Genomic DNA, 14588 nt, shown 5'->3' with positions numbered 1-14588 from the left:
TATGTGATTGGCACGTTATTTTTCTGCAACGTGATGAGATTCATGGATTTATAACAACCATCAAGGCAAATGCCTGCTATTGTTGCTTTCCACTATCACAATCATCCAAAAATCCCATTATACAATTTTAGTGAATATGTGGAACAAAAGGAGAGTTATGATAGGCTTTTTTGGGGAGTAAATTAAATAAAATTAAAATTAATTAGCTTTGGTATTGTATCCAGTTTATCTTCCTTGGAAAGAAAAGATTTTCATTTGGCACTGAGAAAAATTGCTGACTTTCCTAAATCCACTTTAAAGATAGATAGATCCATAATTATTTAGAATTTGTTAAAGACAAATGCACTTGAAACCAACTTTAAGGTGCCCATTTTAGATTCGATTTGTGTTCAATTCTAAATGCAAAATGTCTTCAAAAAGAGGTGGGTTCTGAGTTCGTGTCTTTCAATAAAAATCACAAATAATAAAACGTTTGGAAAATTTTTAAAATTCACACTTCGACTTAAAAAAAAAATTAATTCTACGTATAGCTCTCACGATTGCCACAGTTGGTAGAATTCTAACAAAAATTGTGATTTTTTACTGTTTGGTAGATTAGTAGAATTCTTGATTTTTTGGTAGATTTTGCACAATATTCCTCTCCATTTAAGAGGTACTTCAAGAAGAAGAAATAAAATTTTGGAAATTTTTTTTTTTTAAGTAACATTTTTTAAAAAGTTTCTATAGAAATAAAATTTTGCAAAAATTTTCTATAGAAATACAATTTTGACAAATTTTTCAACAGAAATAAAATTTTTGACAAAATTTTGTATAGAAATAAAATTTGGACAAAATTTTTCTATAGAAATAAAATTTTGACAAAATTTTCTATAAATTCAATATAAAACATTTCTTTCGAATAAAAAAAAAAACATTTTTTTATACTAACCAAAAAAATCGAAGTAACTTTTTTTTAATTTGGTAAAATTTTCTTCAAATTTTGGTAGAATATTTTTTGCATGAGAGGCAATCGTGATAACTTGGCTTTTGAAAGTCGCCAGAGTACGACAAATATGACATTATATTAGGTCTGTTTTCTTTAAGTACTCAATGCAATATTTGTATGGGCTATCCAAGACAATTTTGCACTGATGTTCTAACCAGAACTCCTCATCAGTGCAGACGGCGTCGGTGTTGCCATATTGCATTTTGATAAAGTGAAATTTAAATTTAATAAAATTAAATAAAATTTATTAATTAAAATTAAATAAAATTTATTAATTAAAATTAAATAAAATTTATTAATTAATAAAGATTAATTTGAATGAAACATGAAATTAAAAGTGAGCACTTCATTCATACAAAATGTAAGATGTGCTCCACATTTTTGGACATGTCCTGAATAAACGGGTACTTTGTTTTTGTTTAGTCCGTCACGGCTTGAGTATCCAGTGCTAAAAGAAAACAAGCCTATTGAGTATTTTGGCTCTGTGGCTGTTCAATTCTTACAAGATTTCACTATTTGTGGTAATATTTAGATCACATTTTGATGTCCCTACGAATATATCCATCATGATGATGACGTGACACATACACCTATAAAATCATATATTTTTTTCTGTGTATATAAAGTTGGGTAATCGCTTTCCCCATTAAATTCCCAAATCCATGGCCTTGCAGCATTCATTCTCCATTTATATGGCTGCTTCCCATGGCTACACTTGTGTTTTGGGCTTGCCTGTTGTTAGTACACAAGGATTTGTTCTTACAATACACAAACATTTTACTATTTCTTATAAGGAAATATTTTGTTTCTCTTTTTGTTGTTAATGCCAAATGGCATCAACAACATGTGGTGGTGACTTTAGCGTTGCTACGTGTCTGACATGGATAATGGAAATACGGAAAACATTTAAGACTTTGCTGTAGAAAACTCATTAAATTTATCACCAGTCTCACTGCAAGAAAGCAAGCCCTAAAGTGTTGTATTTTCCGGGACATACATACTTAACATTTAGTCGAATTAAGGCGTAATCGAATCATTGGGACATTGGAATAATAAAGATTTTTTAATAATCGATGTGTTTTGTAGTAAAACAGACACATTTACCTGCACTGAAAAAATATTGTGGTGAGGCAAAAGAAGAAGACGCATTTCTTTTCAATGAACTCGTTTTGTCCTTATAGTTAAGAGATTCAACTTAAAATTTGCTATGCTAACATGAAAGAAAATTTCGTTTTATTAAGGTCAACTTGGCTTTATTACTTTTGAAAAAATTTTTCACAATTAATGAAATCTTTAAATTTGTTGACGTTTTGCATATTAAAAATCGTTTAAAAATTTGAGATTTTTTAAACACTTTAATTTAAATCATTTCTTATTTGAAACACTTGTAATGGAGTCTAAATTCAGAGATTTAAGTTGTCGTTAACACACGTTAATGGACTTTGATAGCACATGCACAAAGCTGAACAAATGAATAAATTCAAATTTGTTCTCTAGAATCAAGTACTCAAAACTCAAATTTAAAAGAGAATTGTGTCTTAAATGTGTCCTTACATAAATTCTCCCTTTTTTGGAATCAACAGTATGGTATCAATTTTTTTTCTATCCAAAAATTTTATGAACTTTGAATATTGAAGATATTTACTACTTAGGGTTAGGCTACATACATACATTTTTAATTTTACAAAACATTTATTGAAAATAATGTTAAGCCTAAGATTGTTTACTTTCATTTAATTAAATTTCTTTATTTTAAAGAAATTTGTCTTAATATTGATGCACTAAAGCCAATTTAACTTTATTTTAGTTCATGGAAATTGTAATGCTTTAAGGTAGGTACTAAGTTCGAGTTTAACCGCTAAAATTGAAAATAAATCTGTAAAAGCAGAATAACATAATAACCTTTTTGGCAAATTTTATTATAACTTGGCGGGGAATGATCCCAAGCAACAATGGAAATTGATTGATTTTCTTTTAAATTAATTAATAAAGAAAAGTAACCGTGAAAAAAATGATATTTCAGCGCGATGGTGCCAACTTTATAACGACCTTTAGTTAAAATTTCCCCGATTTGAGAAAGTTTCCTTAACTTTAATAATTTTCAGGTAAATCAACTAAATAACAGAGAAAATGGAACACAAATGAAGTATATGAAAATAAAAAATTTTGGATCCAAGGCAACTATATTTTGTTATTGTGATTAAACCTTTTCTCGATTCCTGGAATATACATAGCAGCTTGTCTACCCGGGCATTTCAATGACCTGTATTAATTTGTGTTCTTAAAAAATACTTTCAGAGTAATTATCTCAATTCAAATAATTCTTGTTCAAAAAAATCTGATCCTAGCATACTAAGTAATTTAATATTGATTTGTTTTTCCAGTTCTTTGTGCTTTTTAGTTTTGAAACCAACAAAAAAAAACATAAAACAGTATCTGCCGTCTTATCTGTGAAATGTAAAACCATTCCATCATATCCTGCCCTACCTTACCAATTCAACACAATTTCTCAAATACATTGGCTCAAACACGACAATCTGGGGCCTGTTTTGGGGAACGAGTGAAATACTCCTCATTACTTTTGCATACCAAAAGGGCCAATAAAATGCAAAGACCGAAGACTTTAAATCCATATCAAAAATAATGAAAATGGAAAAACTCTTCTGACCTTAAATGGGGAAATACTCTCTCGCACATACACTCACACACAAAGAAACAAATCAACAAACATACACCACAATAGTATATTGGAAAATTTTATTATTATTTGTGTTGGCATTGTTGCTATTCCTACATCGTTGTAGACCCTTTCTCTTACCTTCATTGGTGTTCTTTTCTCCACCTACCCTCCCCTACCAACTTTGTTTGCCTCCGCTGTCGTTTTTGCAATAATGTATGTAGAACACTTTTCAATTATCAAGTGCAAGGTAACGGTCGGTTATAAAAAGAACATTGTCCTTGCTACAAGGAAGAAAGGAATTCAAAATGTTTGCTTACAAGAAGACCAAGAGTAAATTTGTATGTGTATGTGAGTGTGTGTGCACAAGAGAAAGTAAAACTCAGCATAAAATATAGTCATGGCAAAATATTGTTTAAGTTTATGAAGTATATGCGGATGGTTGGATGAGTTTGTGAGCAAGTGAACAAAAGACATTGTATTACTGCAGCAAACAAAATTGCCGTTTTACTCTAGAAGGACGAAGATAGAAATTTTCCAAAAATACAATGCCATATTTCATGGCTTCCAGAAATCGTCACGATCAAGGATATTTTGCAATACTGTCTATATAAATGATACCACAATACCACATAAACACACACCCAGATATAAATTTTTGACAGGCAACCGACATACAATGAATCTGAGTCGTTAAAGTAGACAACATATCCGTACTTGAAATGAAACTAACCTACCATATATAAAATGTAGGTATTTTTCTTATTAAGGAATTTTTAACTTAAGAGTCATTTTATAATTTATTAAAATTAGTTATAAAAATATTTGTTGTTTTGATTTCAGCTTAAAACTATGTGTAGACTAAACTACAAGAGTAGCTTAACCAAGAGGAAAAGTATATTTGTCAAATTTATTGGGGCAAAACCCTTTAGACTGCAAGATGTTTGGATGGACGGCCGTTTCGGAATTACATTCCTCATAAGCATCCTTTATTTGCAGCAAAACTATCAACCAATTATCAGAATAAATTCGGATAATTCACTAAATTAAATTACAATCGAACCTCCCGAAAAAATTTATAAAAAAAAAATCATAAAAAAGTTGTTGTTTTACCCGTATTTGAATGAAACCAGTCTCGATTGATAAAACAGCAAATTTGCTATTTACTGTTGTTTGGACTACAAATATTTGATGTGTCAGCAATGGAAGACGTTGGCGGTATACTAACGATAATTCATCGGTCACCAACTGTCGAACGAATAGAGATCCACTTGGCTTGGCAAAAGAACTTCTTAAGGCAATAAATGGTCGGCATGGGAGCTTATTGGTCCACAAGTACTTATAGCCTCCCAAAGGCTTTCTTTTCACCCGATCCATATAAAATTCGGAGCATGACGAATAAATAAATACACAAAATGAAGTCCCATAAGGGCAGATTAACAGATTTTTTAAACACTGAACATGATCCATTATGAGATTTAGTCCGATCCACGGTTGCCACAATTAATAGAATTCTATCAAAAATGGTAGATGGTTTACTGTTTGATAGATGTTTTGGTAGATTTTGCAAAACATTCCTCCCCAATTAAGAGGTACTTTAATTTTCTATAGAAATAAAATTTTGCAAAAATTTTCTATAGAAATAAAATTTTGACAAAATTTTCTATAGAAATAAAATTTTGACAAAATTTTCTACAGAAATAACATTTTGACAAAATTTTCTATCGAAATAAAATTTTGACAAAATTTTCTATCGAAATAAAATTTTTACAAAATTTTCTATGGAAATAAAATTTTGACAAAATTTTCTATAAAAATACAATTTTTGACATTTTCTATAGAAATAAAATTTTGACAACATTTTCTATAGAAATAAAATTTTGACAAAATTTTCTACAGAAATAACATTTTGACAAAATTTTCTATCGAAATAAAATTTTGACAAAATTTTCTATCGAAATAAAATTTTTACAAAATTTTCTATAGAAATAAAATTTTAACAAAATTTTCTATGGAAATAAAATTTTGACAAAATTTTCTATAAAAATACAATTTTTGACATTTTCTATAGAAATAAAATTTTGACAACATTTTCTATAGAAATAAAATTTTGACAACATTTTCTATAGAAATAAAATTTTGACAAATTTTTCTATAGAAATAAAATTTTGACAAAATTTTCTACAGAAATAAAATTTTGACAAAATTTTCTATCGAAATAAAATTTTGACAAAACTTTCTATCGAAATAAAATTTTTACAAAATTTTCTATAGAAATAAAATTTTAACAAAATGTTCTATAGAAATAAAATTTTGCAAAAATTTTCTATTAAAATAAAATTTTTGACATTTTCTATAGAAATAAAATTTTTACAAAATTTTCTATAGAAATAAAATTTTAACAACATTTTCTATAGAAATAAAATTTTTACAAATTTTCTATAGAAATAAAATTTTTCAAAATTTTCTATAGAAATAAATTTTTCTATAAATACAACATAAAACATTTCTTTCGAATAAAAAAAATTTTTTGTTATACTAACCTGATATTACGGTACATCTATAAAATCTATCCATAATAATAAATCTATCCATAATTAGATGTCACCCCAATATAAACCAATTTCCAGTTATGACTTCTTGAGAGTCTTGCAACATTTTTGTCTGATGCGTTCCAGAAGTGCTATGTGGAGTAGAGATGTGCACGTGAGTAATATTTTATTCACGCTCACGCACACTCACGACAGAAAAATCTTACTGACGCACGATATTGCTTAGTAGGACTCACGCAAACTCACAAAAAGAAAATTTGTACTCATGCACGAAAATGTCATGACTCACGAAAAGTACCGTGAATCACGAAAAATTTTATGAGTAGTTTACCTTAGGGACATGTTTGAAAGCATGATCATGATTAAAATCGAGAGCGTCATTTAACTTTTACCATCTCAGGTGTCACTAAAATTGTAAATAAATTCAATTCGTAAGCGTTTTATGTCCCTGGACGGGATTATTTTCGTGAGCGTATTTTTCCGATATTCGTTACTCACGCACACTCACGAAGAAATTATTTTCGTGACTCACGCTCACGCACGACCTTTGTTTTGTTAATCACGCTCACGCACACTTACGCCGTTTCCATCAGCGTGAGTCAGGAAAATTTTCGTGAGTCACGACGATAGGCTCCTTATTAATTAAATTCCGATTTCAGTCCTACGTTGTTTAATTACTCTCACTAATTCTGGTGACATTTGTGAGCGTTTCTAGATTATGATAAAAGAAGTTCACCACCAGCAGTTCAACAATAGGGTAGATACTGTAATTTCAAAATTTGAAAAAGTAGATTTTTCCATCTTTTAATCTAATACCACGTACATGATGGTATGGACCATGATTGTTGGTATTACTATTATTTATGAAATTAGAAAAAATCCATATCCACTTCAATTGCACAAATAAATTTTTATTTGAAAAGTCATTTTATGCAGTCTATAAGTTTGGCGAACTGAAAAAATAAATGTAATTTTTTTGTTGTTGTTTTGTTTTGTGTTTCCTAAATTTTTATAGGAAGTCGACTACTATAAATACATAATGGCTTTATTTCCTTATAATCATCTTCTGTATATTCTTAATACTATACGCATTCCTCTTGATCCTTTGCGGGTAGAAGATTTTTTCCTTTGTCAACTTCCTTCTGACTCGCACTCTCTCTCCTCCATATTTTCCCAATAAGCATAGATCAATGCTATCTACGAACGCTGTAGAGTGGGAAAATCACATCACCTGAAAAACAAAGTCAACCGAATACACGATTTTTTTAAAATTAATATACCCATTCCGTTGGAGATGTAAGATCATTATTGGTTACATATACTTTACATTCCATAATTTATTTATGATTAAATCTGTATCCAATGAGTGTCAGCAAGCTGATGTCTCGTCACCGTCCAGGGTAAGTGCAACATTCTTCAGTTTGTGGGCCAGATACATTTTCTTACAATTAATATCATTTTCTAAGGCATCCGTTATCTGTTCATTGTATTTGGTAACGTATATATACAGTTCCTTAAGAGCGGCTATGGTGTCGAATTCATCGTTCTGTTGTATGGACAGATGATGCATGGCAGTGCTCATTTCCATGTCGCTAATTTGTGGCAATCTCGCCACATCACTGTAAAACTGTTTAACCATTTTTCGATATTGTGGTATATCCTTAGCAAATAATAATTTGTTCGAGGGTGAATCCTTGCCCAAACGATGCTCTGTAGTCGAACAGGCATCCATAAAGGCCTGTGCTATGCCACTCAAACTTGCATCTACCGTCACTGTTTTATTTACATCGAATATAAAGTCTGGATTTTTGATGAAATTTACCCAGAATCGTAGGGGTAAACTATTCGATTTCCAGGCATGCACTATATCTGGATCGTATATGTCATGTCGGCGAGCAGCCTCATCTAGCAAATCGAATAGCCATTTTACCGCTGGCGGTAGTTCTTCATTGACAGTGAGTATCGTGGCAAAGAAATCATCGACGAATTTCTGGACTGTACCTTTAGCTGCCAGCAAACGAGTCAAATAGACTTCAGGAATGGTCTTATGGATGGGCTCACCATTGGCCGAACCATTGTTGCCTCCGGACATGGCTGAATTCTTTATGTTCATATAATGGTCGGGCAGCATGGGTTTGACCAAATGATAGACGCGTGGTTGCTGCAATCCCGACTCTATATCATTGTTCATGATAATGTGTGATTGTGAATTGTTTATGAAGTAGAAATTATTGTAGGGTGGTTGGTACTGCTTGCCATATGGCATGTTGTTGCAATCATTTTGTCGCGCCACCAAGCTCATCACGGCCGACTCTTTCACTCCATAATGGGCGAGAGTGTTCAAACGTTTCCAGCCATTTATTGTTTTCGTTGTTAAATCTTCGTCCTGCAATATCAAGTGACCATCACGGCCATGACGCCATTCCAAGTCGACCTCATGCACTGATGGTCTCATCGAAAATGGTGTATTTTTGAATAGGGCGTCCAGTATTTTTGATTTTACCTGAGATATCGAATCCCAATCCAATACCTTGCACTGGACCTTTTCATCCAGATCATCTTGGATGATATTCAGAACCACTATGGAATGTGGTATTTGTTCGTGCAGCAAACGCTCCTTGGACAATGAGTAACGGGCATCGTGTGTTATGGCATCGACCAAACCCTTTTCAATTTGATGCTTGATGGCTTTGAAGAGTAGGAATAGGCTGGAACCAGCATACTCTTTCAGATAGTCGTACATGCATATGGCCATAAAATTAGTTAGCATCTTTTCCACCACACTCTCTGTACGCCTTAACATCAACTGGGGATATTTGTTGCACACGGATTTGTCTACCAAACGCAACAGCAGACACTTCAATATCTCGGTGGCATATTCCATTTTGGTCATCAGAACTATCATGAGCAAAGAGGCCACATTTACCTTATCACGTATGTTGAATGATTTCTGGGCTTCCAGAGTTTCGATGAAGGTGAGGACGAAATACTTATTACTAATTAATTGCTCGAATTGCAACATGGCAGTGTCGTAGTTTGTGTGGAAATTGTTCATACGCATTTTTGGTGAATTGAGTATGGGATGATCGGTTACTCCGGGGAAGAATACCTTCATGATATAGTTGACATGATCTAGCGTGGGTATACCGGTAGTCTCCAGGTCAGCTGTCAAATCGCTCATATCGGTTTGCAATTCGGCAAATGCTTGTTTACACTCCGACCTCACATTGCTCTCCAGTGTTATCATTTGGATTTGTATGCGCTTGTATTCGCGCTCGGCTTGTGTCGACTTGCGACGATATATAAAGAATGCTGCTATCAATAACATAAGTACAATTAGAATGGTGAAAATAATCACCCACATGGCATGGGAAAACGTGAAGGGCTTAAGTATATCGTATTTAATATGGCCAATGACGAAACGTAAGTTGCGTCCTACGGTTACCACAACCAGTGGTAGATCATTGGATTGGGCAATGTTGTTTTCATCAGTGCCGGCAGGTTGCTTCTCAGGTGGCGTACACAGTAATTGCGTCATGGTAAGGCTGGTGATATTGCACTGGGCTGTTCCTATGGTCACATTGACATCGGACTCGTCGGCGGCTATATTCAATAGTTCTCCCTCTATGACCAATGCGTCACCCTTGTACAGTTTCAAGTTGTCGGGGAATGCGTGGTATTTGGGATCTTGGAAATACACTATAGTGCTGCGCAAACTGGGAAAGAACTTTGCCAAGTCTTTGACACACTGGACATTGTCCATTACGAAACCAAGTTGAAGATTTAATTGCGTCTCACGTATCTTCACAAAGGCAGCCACATCTTGAGCCTGATACAAATTGCTTTCGTGATAACGACTATTAGTGCCTATGGTGCTATATAGGTCAGAAGTTTCTCCTCCATACGGGTGGTTACTGCGCTTGTGTATCGTATGATAGCCAGCTGATGTCGATTGGGCTATGGCTGGCGCTTGATTGTAGTCCTGATCCCGTTGCTGATCTACCAAAACCTTATATTCAAGAAATTGTCTCGATACCGTGGGAGAAGGGCATTCCATTTGGCTGGAGTTTATAACCACACACGATGTCTTATTCAATCGCTCGTTCTCATAGTAAACTTCCAACTCGGGTTTCTGTATGGAGTCCAAATTCATACCATGCACCGTTAACAAGCGGCCTCCGCTTGCAAAACTGACCAACGGCTTTATTTCCATGATGGTGGGGTCTTGTGTATAATTAAAAATGGAACAAGGGCGTGTTAGTGAAGGCAACAAATAATTGTAATTGTTGTGGAATGATATTTGCTGATCGTAGATGGAGCTAAATGGTTGTCTTTGCTGCTGCTGTTGTTGTTGATGGTGAGGTGTTTGACAGGTGTAGGTGCGATTGGCACCATCTACAATGAGGCGTAGCATACGAATGGGTTCGGGTTGGGTGGCCTCTGATGTTATACAAGTGAGTCGTGAAGACGATACCTGAGTGATGTTTATGTGACATTCATATTCATCCAAAAAGGCCTTGATATTTGATCCAATATTGAGATATTTGCCTATTAGAGATATTTGGGTGCCTCCCGACTTAGGACCTCTCGTAGGTGTTAAGCCATTAAGTTGTATATCCTTAAATTGGAATTGAACACTAGATTCTGTGAAACCAGCATCATTGAAGACCTTAACGGGAGCAGTAAGCTCATGATTGACAGCCCCTGTCCGGCACTCAATTTTAACCGAAATTTCATAATTGACCAATTCACATGGCACAGAGCCTATGGAAATTTTGCCCCTGACATCTTCCTCTCTTATACCCAAGTTACTGCCTTCTATAGTTATTAGAGTGCCACCTTCAATAGGCCCAAATAGGGGTTTAATCATGTCAATTCTAGGCTTGGGACACTCGTTGAATTTATGCGAAGGTGATGTCACAAGCGACGACGACGTTGAGGTAGCTGATGTTATGTCGTGATCTCCCCCATTTGAGGAAGACCCCATGGGACAAGTTTCATTGTAAGCACAAGTGTTACCGCACCAAGTACACTGGTACTTTGGCTCTCTGGTCACACACAAACTGCAATCTGCATGCTCTCTATGGGAACCTAAAACATCACATTTATACAGAGTTACATAAGCCGTATCTATATAATTTTGTCGATTCCAGGTAATATCAACTCTCGCTTGATATTCAATAGTGTTTGCCTCGTAGAAATACGGCGTCTTTTCACATACAATAATGCGATTCGATTCAATGCGGGCCGGAAGCATCATTTGAGCAGCCTCAATTTGTACTGTGCACATGAAACCGTATGGAGCGTTCTTCGGCTTGGGTAGATTCTCAATCTCGAAACGGATTTCTTTGGGCACCTTCACAGGCAGTAAAATGGGTTCTCTTGAGCGACGCATATGGGGGCACTCAGTCTCTCGGACTATCACTTTTTCCAAATTGCGACATTTTTGCATTTTGTGCATGCATTTGTTGTCATAAATACACCAGTTGCAGTTCCAGGGGCTATGGACGCATGTTTGACATGTATTGTGTCGAGTGCAGTCGAAGAATGTGAATGAACGAGTAACAAAATCTTTATTGGTTTCCGAACTCCGCACAGAAAGTGGAACCGAGACATGGTCCATGTTTGGTGGTATGAGTGGCCTCTCTTCTGGCGGCGGAGTCATACAAGCTAGACCATTTTCCAAAACCTCTGCGTCGATTGGTGTTGAATTGCCAAAGACACATCGATATTTGCCACTGTAGTGCTCGGGTAAAGTGCGGATCATTAGTTGGACTTGTATAACTTCGGTGATGGGAATTTTGTCTGGCAATATCGACTCAAAATCGATACATTGTTGCCCACTACCCAAGGAAAGCCAACGTTCAGCCGATGTGTCTTTTTGGCAGGTGGAGCGAACCGTACAATGTTTCTCTAGTGAACACCAGCCACAGAAGGGATCGCGGGATTCCAAACAAGATGTGCAATTTGTGTATTGCGAGCAGTGTTCCATACGCATTTTCGTCACCTTATTCTTGGACAGAACGTATAGAAAATCTTTCTTCGGAGACATCACAGTGTCTTGCAAAATACGATTACCAGGATCAACCATAATTTCATCATATTCTCCGGGTTGTTGTCCCGACAACAATACTTTTTTTATGGAACCCCCTTCGGTTCCTAGAAAAGCCAAAGAATGCGGTCCTGTGGTGGTAGTTGTTACAGAAGTTACCGAAACATTGTCAAAATGGAATAATGCATGGGCAGCTATGGGTGCTACACCACTAATTTTCAAACCCACGTTACAAAAACTATAAACGTTACCCGTGGTTCCAGGACAACGTCCATCATCTATTGTGCCTGATATATAGCCGAGATTGCGGTCTTTTATAGTACCATTGAAGCATAGATGGATGTTTTCATTAAATGCATCTTCGATTTCCTTAAGACTATAAATGCACATTGCCGATTTGTCTTCGGGTTGACTTGTTATGTCCTTGGAGGGCGAGAACACCGCAACGAGGACATGATCGCCTCGCTTAATACCCATTTGTTGGGCCAACTTTTGTCCAGCCACAGTAATTTTTGCATCCCTTAGAATATTGTAGTCCTCATTGTCTTGAGTGGCCAAGCATTGTATGGTAATTTCGGTATAGCTGTCGTAATTCGAATCTGTAATACAAATGCGGGCCAGACGGGTTACATAGCCGGCTTCTTCAGCCAGATGTGAGCGTTTCTGCACTATGGCAAAATAGGCAAATTCCGATGAATTAAAACCGTAAATATAATTGACCAAAAAATGATCCCTGTACTTGACATCAATGTTTATTATGGATTGTTTAATCTCAAATTCAGCATAGTTTAGGTCAGCCAAGCGACGGGACGATATGGCCGGCACATCATGACGGTAATCACCGACATTAGTGAAGGTGGTGCCCACATATAAAATATCCTCTTTCTTCCAAGAGTACTCGGCCGGTCCCACAAAAGCATAGGTCGAAGCAAATTCGTCGTTTGCTGCCAATGGAATATCGATGAATCGGGGATTTGTAGGGAAATGGGTTAAACTGTAAATATCACAGGCTCCTTGTCTTACACTCCCGCAGGCAATTAAAATACCGCCTTGGGCGTAACTGACAATAAGTATTTTGTTATGATTATTCACCATGGACGTTTCAACGTCCTCTGAACAACCACTAGCGTGGCACTGGGGTGAGTCGCGTTGAGGACCAGTGACGGCCTGCTTCAGCACTCTCAGATTCTCATTTAATTGCAAAATTTTATTCGTGGCTCCAGCATAGAAAACATTGTGCTTATAATCGTAGGCCAGATGGGTGAAGTAATTCTTGAAGATACTCTTAGTGGCTGGAGTCGACGCTAGTGTGGCATTCTTAAAATTGGTAGCAGCAGTCGGGGACTGTGAGAGAGAATGAAAATTATTCGTTGTTGTGGCTTGCGGCAATGTGAACTGAGCGACAATGTCCGCATGAGAATACTGTTGACTTTGTTGAGTATTTGTTGTATTCGAGATGGGGCTCCTCGCCGACGATGACGAAGAGGGATTTGCGGCCTCCACCCCCACAAATCCAAATGCATTTTGGTATGGCCTCAGGCACAGCAGGCAAAATGCATAGAGCAATAGACGTATCGGCCACTGTAGGGATTTTCGTTTTCGCTTGCGATGATGTCTTTTAATGGCAGTATACTCGTTTTTTACAAATGATGATGTTAACAACGATGAATATTTGTGGCTAAAAAATGAGACGACACTTTGATGGACGGCCACCATCATATTTTTGTATAATTCCAAATGTTGTTATATACATATAATCTTACTGGGCGATGAAAAAGTATTTGTATGTATTGTTGTTGTAGATGTTGTATGTGGTAAGCTTACGTTGGTTGCTGGTGGTTGGATGCCCCCGATGCAGACAAACTTCTTTTCTGAAGTCACATCTTCTAAAAATACAAGAAGCAGCACACATACATGTACACATTAATTGAACGAGAACCACTACTGAGAACATTAACTTCTTGTACCATCACAAAAAACAAGAAACACTTGTATTACCTTTAGAATTACACAATTCAACAATTTCCATTGCATTTTTGTAGAGGTTAATTGGCAGCCGTTTAAAATGTATAACTTTATTAGAATATTAATTTAAAAACGTAAAAAATAATTTCTTAATATCTTTTTCTTTGCATCACTTTGTACTTTTTCTTCACTGTGTGTGTACATCACATCTGTCAGAAAGAGGAGTCCGATAGAGAAAACCTAACGCCGTTAATATAATTTTACTGGCCACTATCACTTGTGCTTTACAGACTTGGAGATTGTGAATGCTTTGTTTACATCTGAATAAATAATTATGATAAAGATGTGGATATAAAC

General features: G+C 35.5%; 2 protein-coding genes across 3 annotated transcripts in view; both read right to left on the bottom strand.

Moving 5' to 3' along the window:
* Nucleotides 1-14588, bottom strand: part of LOC142234740 (uncharacterized) — a 303670-nt gene that overhangs the window by 77185 nt on the left and 211897 nt on the right. The gene's annotated exons all lie outside the window — the stretch shown is intronic.
* Nucleotides 7105-14513, bottom strand: PlexB (plexin B). 2 transcript variants are annotated; one of them, XM_075308164.1, is made up of 3 exons: nt 14265-14513; nt 7542-14152; nt 7105-7445 (listed from the first exon to the last, which is right to left on the bottom strand). In XM_075308164.1, exon 2 carries the CDS (start codon nt 13983-13985, stop codon nt 7584-7586), a length of 6402 nt encoding a protein of 2133 aa, XP_075164279.1. In that variant the 5' UTR covers nt 13986-14152; nt 14265-14513; the 3' UTR covers nt 7105-7445; nt 7542-7583. The 2 variants fall into 2 exon arrangements, with proteins under 2 accessions (XP_075164279.1, XP_075164280.1); XM_075308165.1 differs by having other exon boundaries at nt 7542-14149.

Source organism: Haematobia irritans, chromosome 4, assembly GCF_050003625.1.
Source record: "Haematobia irritans isolate KBUSLIRL chromosome 4, ASM5000362v1, whole genome shotgun sequence".
Classification (NCBI taxonomy): Eukaryota; Metazoa; Arthropoda; class Insecta; order Diptera; family Muscidae; genus Haematobia; species Haematobia irritans.
Note: the sequence above shows the minus strand (reverse complement) of the source record. Positions and strands in the feature narration are given on the sequence as shown.